Source organism: Cynoglossus semilaevis, chromosome 10 (genome assembly GCF_000523025.1).
Source record: "Cynoglossus semilaevis isolate Cse_v1.0 chromosome 10, Cse_v1.0, whole genome shotgun sequence".
NCBI lineage: Eukaryota > Metazoa > Chordata > Actinopteri > Pleuronectiformes > Cynoglossidae > Cynoglossus > Cynoglossus semilaevis.
This window is the reverse complement of record NC_024316.1, coordinates 20,902,080-20,920,515: the sequence shown is the minus strand read 5'-3', so window position 1 is coordinate 20,920,515 and position 18,436 is coordinate 20,902,080. Positions and strand designations below refer to the sequence as shown.

At 44.7% G+C, this 18,436-nt stretch overlaps 2 protein-coding genes across 3 annotated transcripts; one reads left to right on the top strand and one right to left on the bottom strand.

The window, feature by feature from the left end:
* Positions 1–72: 72 nt before the first annotated feature.
* Positions 73–8,973, bottom strand: LOC103385614 (uncharacterized). The gene is made up of 9 exons (XM_017035642.2): positions 8,136–8,973; positions 7,709–7,933; positions 6,451–6,609; positions 4,897–4,971; positions 3,462–4,541; positions 3,301–3,387; positions 3,145–3,188; positions 1,905–3,060; positions 73–1,696 (listed from the first exon to the last, which is right to left on the bottom strand). The coding sequence occupies exons 1-9, from the start codon at positions 8,718–8,720 to the stop codon at positions 1,541–1,543; spliced, it is 3,567 nt and encodes a 1,188-aa protein (XP_016891131.1). The 5' UTR covers positions 8,721–8,973; the 3' UTR covers positions 73–1,540.
* A 446-nt stretch (positions 8,974–9,419) lies between these two features.
* LOC103385600 (oxysterol-binding protein-related protein 2-like) lies at positions 9,420–17,321 on the top strand. Of its 2 annotated transcripts, XM_017036318.2 has the most exons (15): positions 9,593–9,619; positions 9,939–10,071; positions 10,293–10,426; positions 10,544–10,622; positions 11,484–11,559; positions 11,690–11,824; positions 12,204–12,301; positions 12,383–12,565; positions 13,085–13,192; positions 13,771–13,860; positions 13,951–14,065; positions 14,454–14,573; positions 15,108–15,231; positions 15,315–15,399; positions 16,121–17,321. In XM_017036318.2, exons 3-15 carry the CDS (start codon positions 10,390–10,392, stop codon positions 16,221–16,223), a joined length of 1,353 nt encoding a protein of 450 aa, XP_016891807.1. In that variant the 5' UTR covers positions 9,593–9,619; positions 9,939–10,071; positions 10,293–10,389; the 3' UTR covers positions 16,224–17,321. The 2 variants fall into 2 exon arrangements, with proteins under 2 accessions (XP_008317750.1, XP_016891807.1); XM_008319528.2 differs by lacking the exon at positions 9,939–10,071 and having other exon boundaries at positions 9,420–9,619.
* The last annotated feature ends 1,115 nt before the right edge of the window (positions 17,322–18,436 follow it).

Sequence of the window (18,436 nt, the reverse complement as noted above, 5' to 3'; positions counted from 1 at the left end):
AAGGTAAAACAGCGGATACATAGATTGGAGCTACATTTGTGGCACCTCTAGTGGCCAGGAGGGGTTCTGCACTATAACGTCTGACAAACGGAGGGAATTTTCCAGAGGAAAAATAATTTGATTTAATCTGAAGCACACGGACTTCATCGGTTCTGAAGAATTAAACACATGACTGGTATATTTAGATTTTTATTAAAACACGACAACATTAGAGAACATTTAGAAACAAATATTAAATCCTAAAGAAAAAATATATATTTTTATTTTTCATTTTGCTTGTTTTTATTTTTAGATATTTTCCTGGATTTTCTGAGGAATTTCACCCACAACCTAATATCTGTAATAATGATAATTAAAACAGACTTAATTAATTAATTTTAGTTTATTTCTTAAGAGCTTTATTTTGGCATGCAAAACAAACCATAGAGACTTAAATACACCAAAGTAAAAAATACTATGTCAAGAAATACCCTGATCTGCATTTGAAGTACACACCATATGTGACTCTATGTTGTGGACGACTGAATAAAAGAAACCAATTTCTGTCTATTTTTATTCTGGTTCTTCTCTTTTCTGGGTCAGAGTGATTTAAAGACTCCAACCCACATTGTTACATGTGGGCTACACACGTGTGGGAGCAGAGGCCGTGAACACATGTTGGGAGCAGAAACGTGACACTGTGGGATTGTGTGACTCCACCCACGGTCACCTGGTCCACAGCTGCAGCCCCGCTGACGCCGGTCAGCTGATCGGCTCCGTCCGAGGAAATCACATTTTCCTTTATTAGAATCGATGACGACGTCAACAAAGGGGTGAAAACAGAGCGTTGATGAATGTGAAAAATGGACGTGAGGAGACGTACTGTAAAGAGTGGTGGTGATGGGGGAGGGACGGGGGGAGGCAATGATTCTCACAGCGGGAGGAATCTCATCCTATTAACTTCTTTGTACTTACTTTTCCCTTTTAAGCATGTGACATAAACTACTGAGGTTAAGCAGCTTATTAGCCGAGAGTAAACACGTTTCTGTGGCCTTCATTCTACACAGAAGACATGGTTATTTATATACACAGTTAGTTTCCAGGTCTGTAGTTTAATTCTGTTTGTAATGTGGTGTTATCTGATCTGACAATATTAGAAAAGTCTACATAAATAAACACAAGTACTCAGGTAGTACTTCAAAATAATGTGAAAATATGAATATTCAACTCCAAACTCTGACCCAGGAATGAATTTAGACTCAGATACTCAGAACTTGACGACATCGATAGAAGAACAGAATGAAAATATCAAAAGTTCCCGTGTTGGAGAAAAACCACGTCTAAAAAATACAATGATTAAAATAACACACTACAAATGTGCAAAGTCATCAGTCATATCAGTAAAAACTCACAAACTGTAAATATGTGTACTTTAGACTGTTTTAACTGTGACGATGAGGGAGAGTATTTTCTATTGCACCAAAAATATAACATTAAATATATATATACATATATTTACACATCAGTTCTGCTGCTGCTGCTGCTGCTGCTGCTGCTGTCGTCAAGTCTCACAGTTGGCAGCTGCAGCTGCAGCCGGATGTGAATATCTGTGTCTCTGGTTTTTGCTCTGGTTTGACGCCTGTCTCCTGGTGGAAGGAGACGGACGAGTGAAGCAAAAGGTCAAAGTGCTCCTGGAGCTGCAGCGGTCGGGTCCATCCTGACAGAAGAGACCAGAAAAAGAGGTTAAAAAACTGGAGGATTCTATAAATTACAATGAATCCAAGAGTAGCTCAAAAATTCCATCCATTTATTTTTACAACACGTTTCCTGTCAGATCTGAAGGAGATTAATTTTTTCAGACAAACATAAAAATATCATCTATTTTCCTGCAGCTGAAGCTGAAGCTCCCGGAGTAGAACCCTCACCTCTGAAGTCAGACTCACACCGGGTCTGACGCTGGCGTTCACGCCGCCGCCGCTCCTCCCCTCCCTCTGGGCTCGGCCCACCTCCTCTCTCTTCATGAACCTCTGGTTGACGATCCTGGTCACGCTGTCGGTCCTCTGCAGCGAGGCGGCCGGAGCCGTTCTTGTCGGAGCGCATTCCAGGTTCTTCAAGCCGCTCCTGGTCTTCGGTTCTGACCCCGGCGCTGGTTTCTCCGCCCGGCCGCTCACTCGTCGTAAAAACTCCGTGACCACACCGTAACAGTTGGGACCTGGGGGTTTGGTGGGGGGCTTGGAGCGGCTGGGGGAGCCGGCCGTCTGTCTCTGACTCCTCTGTTTGGACCAGGTGGGTCCAGGGGAGGAGTTTTCCTGGTTCAGGGTCCACGATGCTCGGTCTTTAGTGGAGGATGACGAGGAGGTGGAGGAGGTGGAGGAGGAGGAGGAGCTCAGACTGAAGCATGGAGGACCAGAGTGTCTGTGGTAAAGTTTGGGTGAAGAGGTGGAGGCTCTGAGCCTCTCTGCTCGACCCGCTCCTCCGTCCAGGGAGGCGGAGGTGTGGTGAGAGCGGGTGGGGACCAGGAGCCGAGACGGACCTCTCCCCACGACCGTGCCCTCCGTCTGCAGACCCACACTCACCATCTGAGGCTTCGTGTGGGTCTGAGTGCTGGAACTGACCACGTCCACCCACCGCCCCGACGACCTGCGCTCCGCCTCCTGCGACCCGCCGTGGACCGCTCTCCTCCAGCTGGCCGTCATTTCCTTCACGTCGTCGCTCAGGTTGGTGGATGAACCCAAACACAGCTGTGAGAGGGAGGTGAGCGGCGTGCACCAGGGGGAGGCGGTGTGGACCGACTCCCCGTCTGTGGTCAGGCTGTGCCTCAGCTGGGACAGCTGGACCCGGCGGGCCGACGGCGGGCTGTAGTAGATGCGGAACGCCGACTTCTCGGGAGCGGTGTGACTTCTCTTCGTAAACGTCTGCTCAGAATCAAAGTCCGGGAAACTCTGCGGCATGATTGGATGATCCCACAGTTTCACGGGCTCCACCTGGTCCAGCTGGGCCGCATCCTGGTTCAGGTAGACCCAGTTCTTCTTCTTGGAGCCCTGCAGTGGGAACTGCTGCCTCTGCTGTTTCCCCTTTGAACTGCAGAAGGGGTGAGAAAAAAAAACACAGACTTGTAAGACTGGACTTCAGTGACATCATAAAGATAATGAACCAATCACTGACCTCTCAGCTTCATCTTCACCATGAATGACTTCACTGTCAGCACACTGAGCAGCAGAGGGAGACAAAGACAACATTCCACTGTAAAATATTAATTAATCGCAAAAATCTTGAAGGGAAGGTCACGGGTCGGGGAGCGCCCCTCAGTTTTATCCTCACCTCTGCCACCTTTGATTCCATTGGTTCGTCCTGAAACTCCAGCGTCTGCAACAACCCTCGTAACACGGACACGGTTCGGTTTTTACCCTGAAATGTCAAGTTATTTCATCAGTTATGGTGAAAAGTTCCAGGTGAATCTGACTGAAACAGCTGGTTTTCACCTGGTCTGCCTCCACCTCAGGGACGGCTCCATGGTACCACTGGTGGAGGATCCACAGGATCTGAAGGTACAGTTGAATTTTGGAGTTCCTGCAGCTGTGGGGAAGAGACGACGACGTCGTTCTTTCGTCGACGTCTTCCCGTTCACTCGGTGACTCTTTGGCGTCGTTGTGGTCTACGTCACAGTCTGCAGTGTTGTCAGACAGGGTGCAGCGGGCGGAGGGATCGCCCACGGGTCCGGAGTCTTTGCCTGAATCTTGTCCTGTCAGAAACGTCTCCACCCTCCCACTGAAGACCAGCAGCATGTCCCGGACCAGTTCCAAGGACTCGAGTAGAAACCCTGGTTTCCTGCCATTTAGGGCCACGTGTGGTGGAGAGGTCAACACACAGGAGGGCGCCGAAGAGCAGCTGGTTTTCAATGGCGCTGTCAGGAAGTGAATGGCTGAATTTAAAATGCAGCAGTGCTCTCTGAGAGCCACTAGGGCGTCGTGGTCTTTCGCCGTCATTGCTTTGGGAAAAGCCTCGACAACGAGAAGCTCCTGGGTCACATGACAGGCGGCGATCGGCCCCTCACTGAAGATCTCAGCATCGCCTTGACAACTTCCTGTTTCCTGTCCATGAACCTTGACCTCTGTCTTGAAACACTGCTCCCCCTCTCTCTCCCCCTCCCTCTCCTCTTCGTCCTCTCCTGGTGCTGATGCTGCCGTCGTCTCCTCCTCCACAGCTTCCTGTTTTTCCTCCTCCTCTCCTCCACCTCCTCCGGTTTTCTCTCTCAGATCGCTCATTTCCGCTCTCAGGCCACGGTTCTCCACCTCCAGCTCAACGATGCGGCGGCTCAGCAGCGTGGCCTCCTCTTCCACAAGTTTCAGGTGAACTTTGACCTCTGCTTCCCTGCTGTGGACGGAACCGTGTTTGTCGCCAGGTGATTGGTCGGTATCTACGTCGCCGTAGGCTGATTGGTACCTAGCCAGCTCCTCACGCATGTCCTCGCCCTCAGACACCAGTTTGGCTAGCTTCTTACACATGACGGCTAATTCCTCTTTGGCAAAGTGGAGTTGGCACCTGAGGTCAGCGCTGTCGTCCTGCAGGAGGCAAACGACGTTAGAGAAAAGGACGCAGCAACAACAACAACAACAAAAAAAACACAAAAAAAAAACTCATGAAAAGTATTTGTAGTGAAATATAATGATCTTCTGGTTTTATTTTAGTCCTGTTTGGTTGAACACATCACTGACATACTGGCAGGAATTGAAGAAAGACACAAAGATTTTCTTATTCTTTTTTTAAGTTTTTATAGCCATCAGCTGCCACCTAGTGGAAGAGTATAACAGTTCTGCCTTTCACTGCTGTATAGATGAATGAGGCAAAGTATTTGCAGTAAATAATAGTTTATAAATATATATATATGTCTGTATATATTTGTGAATTCTTGCCGACCTCTGAATGGTGACTCAGCCTCCTCTCGGCCTTGACGCCTGTGGATCTGGAACTTCCTTTCTTCTTCAGAGTGTTCTGAGGGAGAACACAACAACAGCTGAGGAAACATGAAACACGAACTACGACATGGACTGAAGCGATCGGAGATAAAAACACAAACGCATTCAAGAAAAATCCTACGTTCAGTTGAGCAGTGTTCAGTGTGAGTGATATTTAAAAAAATATTTTAATAAAACACTACTTTCAGTACTGACGTCTGTTTCACTAAAATGACATAAACCACCACAGGGGGCAGAAGACTAAGATCCACTCATTCACTGTAAGGATGTGGGGGCAGCGCTGTGGTTCAGTGTGCTGCAGCACCAACACCCGTCCACATGAATGTCCATATAAATACATACTGATCCAGAATTAGCCAGAATGAAAAGAGTGAGAGATTCTATATCTGTAATCCCTCTCTCTCTCTCTCTCCCTCTCTCTCTCTCTCTCCCCCATCCTCTCAGCTGTGCCCCCACCACCACCCCCACCCCCAGGCTCAGGGGGCAGCTGCAGGCTGACCCCCCAGTCGTATCATTGATCTCCACCAGGGTCATGTGTCTCCTAACATCAGTGGGGACAGCTGGCTGCGACGGGTGGAGGTTCACATTCCTGACCAGTGGGATGAAGGACTGACCAAGGTCGTCACTGGGTTTCTGTGTCAGTTAACGTCAACCTAAAGACTTTTGGAGTCGACGTCCGGTCCCCACAGACGACTAACGGCCAATTAAAGCTGAGCATCAACAGGGTTTAATACGCTCTCCTGGTGTGAGGACGGTGACAAACAGCTGATTGGAGAAGAACAAGTCACATGATCACATTCTAGAACATTCTAGAACACTTAAAAAAAACATATATATGATCAGGGATGTCGGTCAGCTGATACGATCGTCTCGATCAACTCCTGGGTTTCACCAAATATGCTGGAATCTCTTGTGGTCCTGTGACATTTACTACAGTTTTGGGAGGAAACAGCTACATATATCAGGATCGGTTGATATCGTAATCAGACATTAGATATCGGCAAAGAGTTAGAATCGGACATCCCCAAATATGTTCATTAATTGTTTATGAAATTTAGGTGGAAGTTGAGCGTTCCTTTTTACTCCAGTACTAACGCTGACTCAGTGGATTAGCCTGTTCGTTTGTTTGCTAACATGCTAACGCTAATATTTATTTATGAAAATTTAGGTGGAAGTTGAGTGTTCCTTTTTACTCCAGTACTAACGGTGACTCAGCGAATTAGCTAGTACGTTTGTTTGCTAACATGCTAACGCTAATTCCAGACCAGTTCCAAAGCCCTAAGTCTCTGACCCAAGTTTTAGACCACTGTTCACCTTTGACCTTTAACCACATTTGAATCACAGTTGAACTTTGTCTCTTTAGAAGCTGAGAATTAAAAACAAACCTTTTGTCGTTTTACAACAACATTTGTTTTCCTGCACAGGGAGGTTCAAAGAACACGAGGAACAAAACATCAGCTGTTCTTGAACTGTGATGAAGAACGTGACGTCTTACCTCTCTGCTTTTCTCCACCTCTGATTGGAGGACCTGTTTGACCACCTCCAGCTGCTGAATCTTCTCACTCAGCGCCTCATTGGTCCACTCCAGGCGGGAGTTCTTCTTCTGCACCGCCTCCAGTTCGTTGTACAAGCGCAGCGACACGCTCTTGGCTACCTGCGAGCGAAGCAAACGACAGCGTGTTGTGGTTTTCATTCATCATCAGAACACAGTCTCCGCCCGGAGGCAGACAAAAGAACGGCAGCTTCGCTCCCAGAGGATCGGGATCAAAGAAGTCTGCCTCTTTGTGGCTCAGTTTCCTCCTGCAGCGTGTGGTCTACGCTGTCTTTGTTATCGTTGTCATTACGTTTCCTGTCTCTGTCGTCATGTGATGGAGTTTCACAAAGAATATTTTCCCAGCAGCCTCGGTGGCTTTTCCCCCCCACCCCCCACACACACACCATTCCCAGCAGGCTTTAAAACTGAACTTGAATCCACCTTCAGATCTTTTGGCAGATCTCACTCATTGACTTCACCGTGCTTCCCTGCGACAGCTCCGCGACCCCTACTTTGAGGACCCAGTGCCATGAGCTAAGTTTTGTTTGACTTCACTTTGTGCTCTGTAACAGTCAGTGGATCTGAGGCAGAGAAACTTTAGGAGGAGAAGTTGCGGCAGGAGTGACGAAGAGGAGGAGGTGAAGCTTCAGCTGTTGGGAATCCTTCATCACCGCAAGAACGTCACAGTCTGGTCTCCACACTCTGAGGCAGAACCGACCTTCAGTGGCTCTGATAAAGATCCCTGTGCTTTTATGACTGTGCCACCACAAAATTACACCTTGATGTTTTAAAAATATCAGCAGGATGAAGAGGAGGAGGAGGATGAGGGAGGATGAAGAGGTTTAGAGCTAATGACATTTTTGTGGCGTGACTTTAGCAGCGAGGAGAATTTTACAGCCCTGATTACAGTCCTTCATCACTGCTGAGTGTGCAGGGACAACCAACAGTTCCTGTGACTAATGTCAGTGGAAAGTTCACTTTCACGCCAGCGTTGAGAGAGAGAGAGAGAGAGAGAGAGAGAGAGAGAGAGAGAGAGGGTGAATCAGTGAAAGGAAAAGTTGTTTTGGGGAAAATCTTTTATCACACGGTTTCCCAAAAACGAGGGTGAGAAGGGGGAGGGTGAGGGGGGTGGGGGGTGAGGAGGACCTAGTATCCATCTGAGAAAAACGAGGGTGAGAAGGGTGAGGAGTGGGTGAGGAGGACCTAGTATCCATCTGACCTTGATGTCGTGCTCCAGGCTTCTGACCAGCTCCCCGTCCACCTGTCCGGTCTGAGCCACTCGGATGCTCCGACGCTCAGCCTTGCGCAGGCGGTACTGCAGGATGCGGCACATCTTATTGGCCTGTTCGAGCTGCAGCCGCAGCTCCTGCAGCTGGAACATCTCCTCCTCCTGGAACATGTCCCGCATCTCCAGCATCTCACAGCGGAGCTCCTCCAACTCGTCCTGACACAGAAAACACCGTCGGTTTGTGTTTTTACTACAAACAAAAAATGAATCCGAAGAATATCTAGAGCCCCCTAGAGGCCAGACGGTTGTTAAACAGTCCTGTTGTACTTATCACTCAGAGACTCTGATGACCCCGTGATGGTATGTGGTCAGATTGACCCTGAACGCAACAGAAGTTTAAACATGAAATCAAACTTACCTTCAGATACTCGTTTTCCGATCGTAAATCCTCCACCTCCCGGAGCAGGTCCTCGGCTGACTCCCCCATCATCAGCTCCACGAAGGTCCCCGAGCAGTTGCTCAAACCGAGGTTCCCTCCGGCGGCATCAGGCTGGACCGCACAGCTCCCCCTGCCTGTCTTTGCGCACGGGTTGCCCGGCTTGACGTAAGCCTTTCCGTCTATCCAGATTAAGTCGCGGTCACCGGTTGGGGAGTCGCGCTTGTTGCTCTCTGAGGGACACTCTGATGTCTCCGAGCTGCAGTCGGACGAGGACAGTTTCCCGGAGACGCAGCCAGAGTCTTTGCTCGTGTCCTCGGAAGCGTTGCTGGCATCGGACAGTTTCCTGCGGTTCTCCGCGCTGCCGCTGCAGGAAACTCTCCCCGAGGACGTCCCTGCGGGTTTTGACCTTTTCTCTCTAAAATTCCAGACACCTGACTGCGTTTCCTTGGCGCTGACTCCGCTCGGAGTTTCTTTCTTCTTCTTTTTGACACACACCGTCTGAGTCCTGCTCTGTTTCTGGCCGCGGAGCGCAGCGTTTGCGCTTTTGTCTTCGTCTCTGTTCATCACCAACTTTCCGCAAATACTGATATAAAAACGCAGAGTGTGTGAAATCGTCGTCTTTCTTTTCTCTGTTGCTTTAATGAAAATTGATTTTCTTCATTATTGTATCAATAAACCCAGAGATTTTTTGCTCCGGTGAAGTGTGTCTGACATCCAGCTGCCTCTCCTCAACTCTGAAGCTTCCCCACCGCGCACCAAGACACGCTTTTATCCCCAGTTTATGGTCGTCCTTTCAAAATAAAAGCCTGTGCCCAACCCTCGGTGAAAATGAATTAGCTAAAAAAATTACTTCCATATATTAGTCCTTGAACAGATTTAGATTTAACAATCATGTTATAATTTATAAAATAAAATTTTATAAAAAAACAACAACATTCGCCTTTAATGCAAAATTCACATTTTTGTATAATTGCATATAATTCGAAATCGATGAGTTCTGAAACGGGATTGATCTTTTTGTTTACTTTCAAAACAGAATTAATGTTTTATTTCCAAAACAGAAACAACAATCCTTTTTTATATAAAAGCGAAACATTGACTTGTGTCTGGATGGTTAAATCTCTGCATCAGCTAATTAATAAATAAATAAATAAATAAAAACTTGTATCACATTGTGAATCATCAAACATGTATATAATCATTTATTAATGCCGTTATTATTATAAATATCCACTGAAAAAGAATGCGTTTTAATGCCACCTAGTGGCAGATAAAGAAGTGCTTGGCTTTAACCAGCATCCAAACTAACCCGAACACGTCCCCGCAGTTTCAGTGACATGTTGTTGCATCATCATTGACGTTCAAAGAGTTGAAAGGATGCGGCGGTGAACAACAGGGTGAGGGCGAGTGAAGAGACCGATGGATTTAAACCGAAGTTCGTTAGTTTACAGTCACAGAATAAGGTAAAAAAAACTATAAAAGATAAAATAATAATGAATAATTAAAGATATCCGGTAGAACGGGACGGAGGCCGCGCGGTACTTTTTTTTATAAATGTATAAAGTTTCTATCTTTTGTCAACGTTCTGATGCGAATGACAATGAGATGCTGACGTTTCACTTTTTCATTAATGAAAACATTTTCCACAAATCTACGACTTTATTTTCGTAAACTTTTGTTAATATACGCCCGAAATTAGTCTCTAATATGTGGTAACAATTGCAACAACAACAATAGTAATAATAAATTTGAGTCTGACCATCTGCCCTTTCCAAATTCAAGGCTGTCGAGGGTGCGATCTGACTGGCGGATTGACCTGTCAATCACCGTGTCCTTACCGCCCACTTCCGGTTTGCGCTACGGGCAGCTTTGTCCCTGTTTATGGTGCTTTTCCCCCCCGAAGTTTCACATTTATGTACGGGTACTTTCACTTAAAATGTGTGTTAGACTTGGTGTCGGGTTTCTTCTCGATTCCGTCGCTAACTTTAAACTAAATTAAATTCCAACTACCTAGTTTTATTCCGCTGACACTAAATATCAGCAGTGATGCTAAAATGCTAATCAGGCGGCTAACGCTGTCCTGCTGGATGTTTTCTTGTTTTCATCACAGACCCTGTGTGTGTGTGTGTCCTGCAGGTACCGTGAGTGTGTGTCTGTGACACAGAGTGGTTGCGGGGTCGATGCCGGAGACATGGACTCAGTGTGATCCTTAGTTTTTTTTTCTCTGCTCAACATGAACAGCGAGGAAGAGTTTTACGACGCAGAGACAGGTGAGAAACGGACACATCTGGGTCTTCACTCCTGTTCACAAAGAATCTCCGGCTTGTTTTTCTTTTTCTTTTTTTAATAATTTTTTTTCTCATGACCATTGTCTTCCGGTGTTTTAGGGCTGGAGTCAGATGATTCATATGAGGTCAGTTTTAAAGATGTCCCCGCGACTGACGCCAAACATCTGGGACGGCGCAGGTGAGGACTTTTACAGGGGGACAAATACGGTTGACACCACAGTGTGGGACAGACAGTCCGACATGGGTGGGATAGATGGATGGAGAGTGCGGGGAGGGGTTCATGAAGGGAGGGACCGTTGGGATGCAAGGGTTTCCAGCAGCGAGTCACAACACATTCATCAACACCACAGTGACAGGCAGAACAATTAAATAATCGTCCACTAGGTGACAGCAGATTACAAAAAAAAAAAAAAACCTAAAAAAAAAAAAAAGAGCAAGTCAGAGCTGTTGAAGAAGAGCTTCAGGTGTTTCTTCATCCATGTGCAGTACGTTTTGTGGAACAATGGAATCAATGTGTACAAAGTACACAGTGTACTTCATTGGTCAGAGTATTACTCAATAAAAATGTCTGTCATAGAAAACACACAACTCTACTGGTGTAAGGGACACATTTTTTTGGACTAAATTCCTGAGTAAAAGTATAAAGTACTCCTAAAAAGTCTTTCAAAATAAATAAGAGATAAAATACTTTGTACTACTCCAACCACCTAACATTAAAATATATGATTAAAGGTACATTCAGATGATTTTTTTTTCAGAAAGTCCAAGCTAATGCTCTCAACAGAACGTGTGTGTGTGTGTGTGTGTGTGTGTGTGAACCTGGGGTCGGTGCTACGTCATACGTGTTTTCACATGTGTGGACAGATCAGTCTGGTGCAGCCACATTTTTCACATGTCAGACCATTAGCCCGGCTGCTGTGAACGTGTCTGTGTAGCTGCAGTCTGTGGTCATACCTCGGGAGGACATTTTAGTCTTTTTGGAACCGTTTCCTGTCACAACAACTCACAAAACACTTACTTTGGTTCCAATGTGCTCCAGGAAAACGCTCCCGAGTGAAATGATCTCCAGGAACAACTTCAGCCTGTGGAGTATCCTGAAGAAATGCATCGGCATGGTGAGTACTAGAACATGGAACGGTTCGGTTTGAGCCGGTACGACTTGGTCATCAACATGCTGTAATGTGCAATATTTAAACATCGACATATATAAAAACTATTTTTTTTTTCTGCTTCGTGTCCTAACAGGAACTGTCCAAGATAGCCATGCCAGTGGAGTTCAATGAGCCGCTGAGTTTTCTGCAGAGAATATCAGAGTACATGGAACACACTCACCTCATTCATAAAGCCTGCACCCTGTCTGACTCCGTAGACCGCCTGCAGGTAGAGCCTACGGAGGAATCTAGAACAAGTCTGCTCAGTAGAACACAATGAACAGGACAAGATATGATTTAGTGCAGAAATATTATTGTCAACGTCAGTAAAACAGTTCTTTGTTGTTGTTTTTGTTGAACAGTGAGATCATTAGTTCACTGGTTGATACCAGGTGCTGCATATTCCTCCCCCTGGTGTATTGATTTATTTTATTTTTTAACAGATTCACTGGTTTAGTAAATGTTTACACCTGCCTAAGACTTTTGCAAATTCACTGTACATGGCCAAACAAACTAACATTTTTAATTAAAATTTTTGAAGCATTCAACTTACATGTGATGATTGTTAATAACTGCGGCTGTGATTCTGTTGGTGTCTCCGGTGACAGGTCGTCGCAGCCTTCGCTGTTTCAGCCGTGGCATCTCAGTGGGAGCGAACTGGAAAACCCTTCAACCCGTTACTCGGGGAGACCTACGAGCTCGTACGGTACGGAGTCGCTGTCGCTGACGGACCGTTGACGTTTAATTAGAGAGGAAAGATTTGTCTGAGATTTGATTTGTGTTGAAGGGAGGACGAGGGGTACAGACTGATCTCGGAGCAGGTGAGCCACCATCCTCCCGTCAGCGCCTTTCACGCTCAGTCACTGAAGCACGAGTTTGAGTTCCACGGCTCCATCTATCCTAAACTCAAGTTCTGGGGGAAGAGTGTGGAGGCTGAGCCCAAAGGCACCATGACTCTGGAGTTACTGAAGTGAGTGGTTACTGCAGTACTCACTGCAGTATTTACTGTCTGTTATACTCACACACGATGATGATGTATTTCACTATAAACATTTGTCAAAACCTAACAGCTTTGTCAAAGCTAATAGCTAACTAAAAGCTTGCGATAACTACTGATAATAGTACTGCAACCTTGGAATATCTGCAGATAGCAGTACTTTCTGATACTCAGTATCAGATTACTCTGTCTGGTTAAAATCTGAAGGAAATACAGTAGGAAAAGGAGGTCACAGCCGCTCAATGTTGCCTGATATTAGCTAAAAAAAAAACATTGTTTCCCAAAGACTGGGTCACGACCCTCAGGTGGGTTGCAAGATTTTTTTTTTGGGTCATCTCGAATGTTAGCTAGGAGTTTACGAATAATGTTGCAAATGTTTGTGAGTTTTGAAATATGAGTCCCCAGAAAAAAAAAAGTTTGTCATTGTCGCCACCTATTGGCTGACTGTTGAATTTGTTTCAGTAATTTCTATTTTTTTTTTTTTCCATCCAGACATAAAGATGTTTTCACCTGGACGAACCCAGTGTGCTGTGTGCACAACATCATCCTGGGGAAACTGTGGCTGGAGCAGTATGGAGTGGTGGAGATAGTCAACCACAGGTGTGTGTGTGTGTGTGTAGAAGGAGCCCACCGACCAATCAACGCATTCAACACCACAGTCACCCAGACTGACACACAATAATGTGTATACATATAATCCACTGCAGCATGGGTGGGTAAACTCTTTGGCTCACGGGCCAAAATGAGGTTCAAAATGTGACCGTCGGGCCGGTTTGGTACAGGTCGGATGTCGAAATATCACAGGTCGGATGTTGAAATAATATGAACAAAATGTACGAGATTAGAGAGTCTGCCACCACTGACATCAGTGTTTACCACACACTGTACCAGTGGTGGTGGGCCGGATTAGAAAACCCAGCGGGCCGTATCTGGTCCACGGACCCTAGTTTGCCTCTGAACTTTATTTAAAACACTGTAAGTTTCTTAACTCTTAACAAACTTCATTCAAATGTCAATTCTATAATTAAAATTAATTTGTCCTTCCTGCCTCCCCTCCCTGCCATAGTTCTGGGCCCTTCAGGGGGGCCGACCCCTATTTTGGGAACCACTGCAGTATTAAAAAAAAAAAAAAATCAAACCAGTGCTTTTCGTTCTTTCCTCCATGTTTGTCTTCGCAGCACAGGAGATAAGTGTGTGTTAAACTTCAAGTCGTGTGGGATGTTCGGGAAAGAGCTGCACAAAGTCGAAGGTTACATCCAGGACGTGAGGTGAGAACCCGAGGTTCTGAACCGTCGAGCGCTCGTTCACTTTTCCCAGTTTTTGACCCAGTGTCGTACGTCTCTCTGCTCTGACACCAGTAAGAAAAAGCGCTGTGTGATCTACGGGAAGTGGACAGAGTGCATCTACAGTGTGGACCCCAAGGTCTACGAGGCCTACAGGAAGTCAGGAGGAGACCCCAAGAAGACCAAACAGGTGAGCGGCGGTTGACCTGTGGCTGTGTTCCGTCGATAACAAAATTTGAATTTTTAATATTTTCTTAAACGGTTTCTTTTCCTCTCACGAACACGTGCAGTGGCTTTAGTCCAAGGTAAGGTCAAAGTGTCCTCGGTCCCTGTCGTGTGATGCTGCTGCTGCTGCTGCTGTTGTTTGGTTTGGTTTGGTGTTCAGATGTTCAGAGTGCAGTGTGTGAACCGGTCGCTGCCGACACTGAGCTTTACCGCCGTGTCGTGACACGCGTCGGTGCTTGACGGACATGTGACAAATGTGTTGGACGTGGTCCTGTCTGTGGACGCATGTGGTCTGTGCACTGAGACAGTCTGAGTCAGCCTTCCTGATAGTGTGTGTGTGTGTGTGTGTGTAGGAACACAGCTCTGCAGGTCAGGATGCAGACGAGATCCCAGAAGTTCAGGAGACGGTGACTGTGATACCAGGAAGTGTGTTATTGTGGAGGATAAAACAAAGACCCTCTCACTCGGCACAGGTCAGTCACAGCACCACCTTTACCACACACACACACACACACACACATCTGGCAGACACTTCTATCCAAAGCCACTGAGCAGAGGAGAGTCAACTATCAAGCATGTGGTTCCTCTGGGAATCGAACCCAGGACTCTCTGCTCCCGAGGCAGACGTACCAACCCACACACACAAACTTCTGCAGTTTCTCCACTGTGGTCAACACACAAAAAAAATTAAAAATTGAAAATCATTACCTTTGGAATCATTAGAGAAGAAAGAAAAGAAAAAGAAAATGAACACCAGGAATATTGGACTGAGAATTGGTGAGAAAAAAAATCAATAGTGATATAGAAAATCATATACGGTATCGTGAAATGAAATATCTCAATATTTCAGTCTATACGGTATCATGAAATGAAATATCTCAATATTTCAGTCTATCAACATTTTCTTACATACGTAGTACTGCCCATGTACCATGATTGGTTTGCGTACCCTAGTTTAAGAACCCAGTGAATTTCAGGACGCCTGTTTTTGTTTTTTTCCTGTGCAGATGTACAACTTCACCAGCTTCGCCATGACTCTGAACGAGCTGGAGTCGGGCATGGAGAGGCTGGTGGCGCCCACAGACAGCCGACTGAGGCCCGACATCCGCGCCATGGAGAACGGAGACATCGGTAACGCAGACCTCGCTGCAGAACTTCTCACGGACAGGAATTAAAGTTCGGAGTCGTTTACTTTCTAACGTTGTGTTTTCTAGATGCGGCGAGCAGAGAGAAAGAACGGCTGGAGGAAAAACAACGGGCGGTGCGGCGGGAACGCTCCAAGAGCGAGTGGTCAACTAGGTGTGTATCCTCTGGGGGGGTCGGGGGGGGGCATCAAGTTCTAACAGCAAACATGCAATACCTGCAGTAAACCACTAGGGCACAGTGGGGCCTACAGTCTGACAGGGTCAGTTTTTAGCCTTTGTGTATGACAGGAAAGTCAGCATAAAGGCTAAAATGCTAAAACTCTTTAAGCTTTTTCTACGCCATCTATTGGGGAAATGTGGGTACTGCATTTGTTTTATAAATAAAAGATTTTATTCACTCTTTTATCCAAAGCGACTTACAAGAGGAGGATTATCAATCAAGAGTCCTCTGGGAATCGAACCCAGGACTCTGCTTCCAAGGCAGGCATTCTAACCACTGCACTATGCACACACTTAATGATAATATAAATTAATAATATAATCTATGCACACACAATGATAATATAAATTAATAATATAATTTCGACAAGTTTGGCGGGCCAGATTAATCCAGCCCTCGGGCCGTAGTTTACCAATGCCTTCACTAGGGGCAGCGTTGAAATTTAAATTAAAACATGGCTGAATTTATTTTGGAGTTGAATTAAAAACTCCCATAAGATAAAAACCTAATAAAACAATTCATAGTAAATGACCGAACTACCGCGAAACCGACGTGAACTCTGTCAGAACCAAACAACACTTCAGAACCAGACCGTATTAAACAAACATAAACATAAACATCTATAAAATCCTCCTGGTTTTTTTGTTTTCTTCAGGTGGTTCCAGCTGGGAACCAACCCTCACACTGAGGCCGAGGACTGGCTCTACACAGGTGGATACTTTGACAGGAATTACAGAGAGTGTCCCAACATTTACTGACATAGGATTAAAGTCGGGCGTGTGGGACTCGGTGACCGCGGTGAAACGTGATTTAAATGTCAGATTATCTGTGACTGACTGTGAAAATAAACCACTGGAAAAATGTGATTTAAAAAAACAAACAAAAAAAGGAGGATAGTTTAGACGTTTCCCACTGAAAACGTAAACAGCAAACATCTCCGTCTCTATAATCCCTAATCCCTGAGATTGACATTAGTCGTATAAATTTCACCAGTGAAGACAACGGTGTGATCACATCCTGACTGCAGCACAAAACAAAGGTCGGCGTTATAGGCAATATATTTTCACATGTATGCTGTGCAAAAGTTCAGGCAGGTGAATACATTTGAGATTTAACCCGATGTTGTTGTTTCCTCTTTTTAAGTAATATGCAGATATCGTCCTAACACTTAATTTCCGATATCAACCGATACAGGCCTGGTAATATTTATTTATCTGTACAAACCACTGTATGAGTATGAGATTAATTAAATAAGATACAATGCTGCCCTCTAGTGACTTTCACTTCAATATACAGCCGTTTTTTTCCCCATAACTATTTTTAGTTCATACATCATTTGGGGAAACCGAGGCATTGCGTTATCGGGTTTTCATTATCAGTGGGAAAAAACGATAACGATGTTTTACAGATATTACATAATTATGCTAATATCGGACCGATATTATCGGACATCCCTAAAAAAGCTTTTCAACAGCATTAATGTTTTCCAGCCTTCCTGGACTACATGGTGGCATGCTGGTCCAGCAGCTCGGCTGCACGGCACATCTATGGGCCACGACCCAGGTGTTTTCAATTGTAAACAGTAAACGTATACACCTGTCTCGAACTTCTCTGCCGTACTACAGTTTAGGTACTCGGTTATCTGATCTTCCCTCTAGACTTTTGTAAAGTGTCATCCAGATATCAGGGGAAATTCACAACTATTTTTTTATATGTAGCCTGTAATTATATTAGTTTTAATATTTGTTGTGATGTAACACACCTGATACATCGTCACACACCAGTGTTTAGAGACGTGTATAATAAATGTGAGAGTTGTGAGAGCTTTACACTTTGTTTCAAGGCATATGGGTTTCAACAATATATATGTATAAATATACATACATATATGTATATATATATACATATATATTTATACATATGTATATATTATATTTGTGTATATATATACACACATATATAACATATATGTATTTAAAAATATATACACATATATGTATTAATGTATGTACTGTATATATATGTATGTATATATATATATATATAATATGTGTGTGTGTGGAGAATATGGTTAACCTTGAGCTAAGATTTGTGCTACAGTGAGCTAGAATTTGACACTAACAAATGTATGAAATGAAAATAACAGTTTTTTTGCAGTGACCGTTGTACTGTACAGAAAAGGGCGACAAAAAAAGCACAAAATACTTAAAGCCGTTTGAATAAAAGCCATGTTTTAAAAACTCCTTATTAAAGCCATACGTACAGAGAGAGGTCAGAGGTCAGAGGTCAGACACAGTGTAGTGTTTGGAGTCAGAACTGCAGTGACGTCATGATACTATGCAACCTGGTCAGACTGTTTTCCACTGGTGAAAACGTAGAGAACCGTGACTTCCCTCAGAGACAGAAGTAACTGTGTACAAACAAGTACTGCACATATAGTTGGGTTTCTAAGCACAACACCATACTGCAGTAAACTGCACACCCCCACTGCTCCCCCCGTCTGACCTCATCCCATCCTTCAGCTGCTCTTACGACCTAAATACGAAGCACTTTGTGATTGACGTACGTTCACAGACACGGACTCAGACCAGCGGTTGAGCACCTGTACCTAATGCTGTTGTCCATCTACACTCGTGCATTTCAAAAATGTTTACATCCGATGTACACCTGTCTGTCCTGCCGTCTGTACTGTAAACCACTCCTCACCTTATGGATACAAAGTGGATTTAAAAAAAATAAATCATGTTAAAGTGCAGTAAGTTACAAGTTTAATTGTTTTTTTAAAACCAGTAAGCTGTACTTTTTTTATATATATTTACATATATGTATGTATTGATACATACATATATCTACATACATATGTGCAATATATTAATATATACATGAATATATAAATATATACATACATGTAAATATATATACTATATACATACATACAATATGTGTACATATACAGATATGCAAATTAATT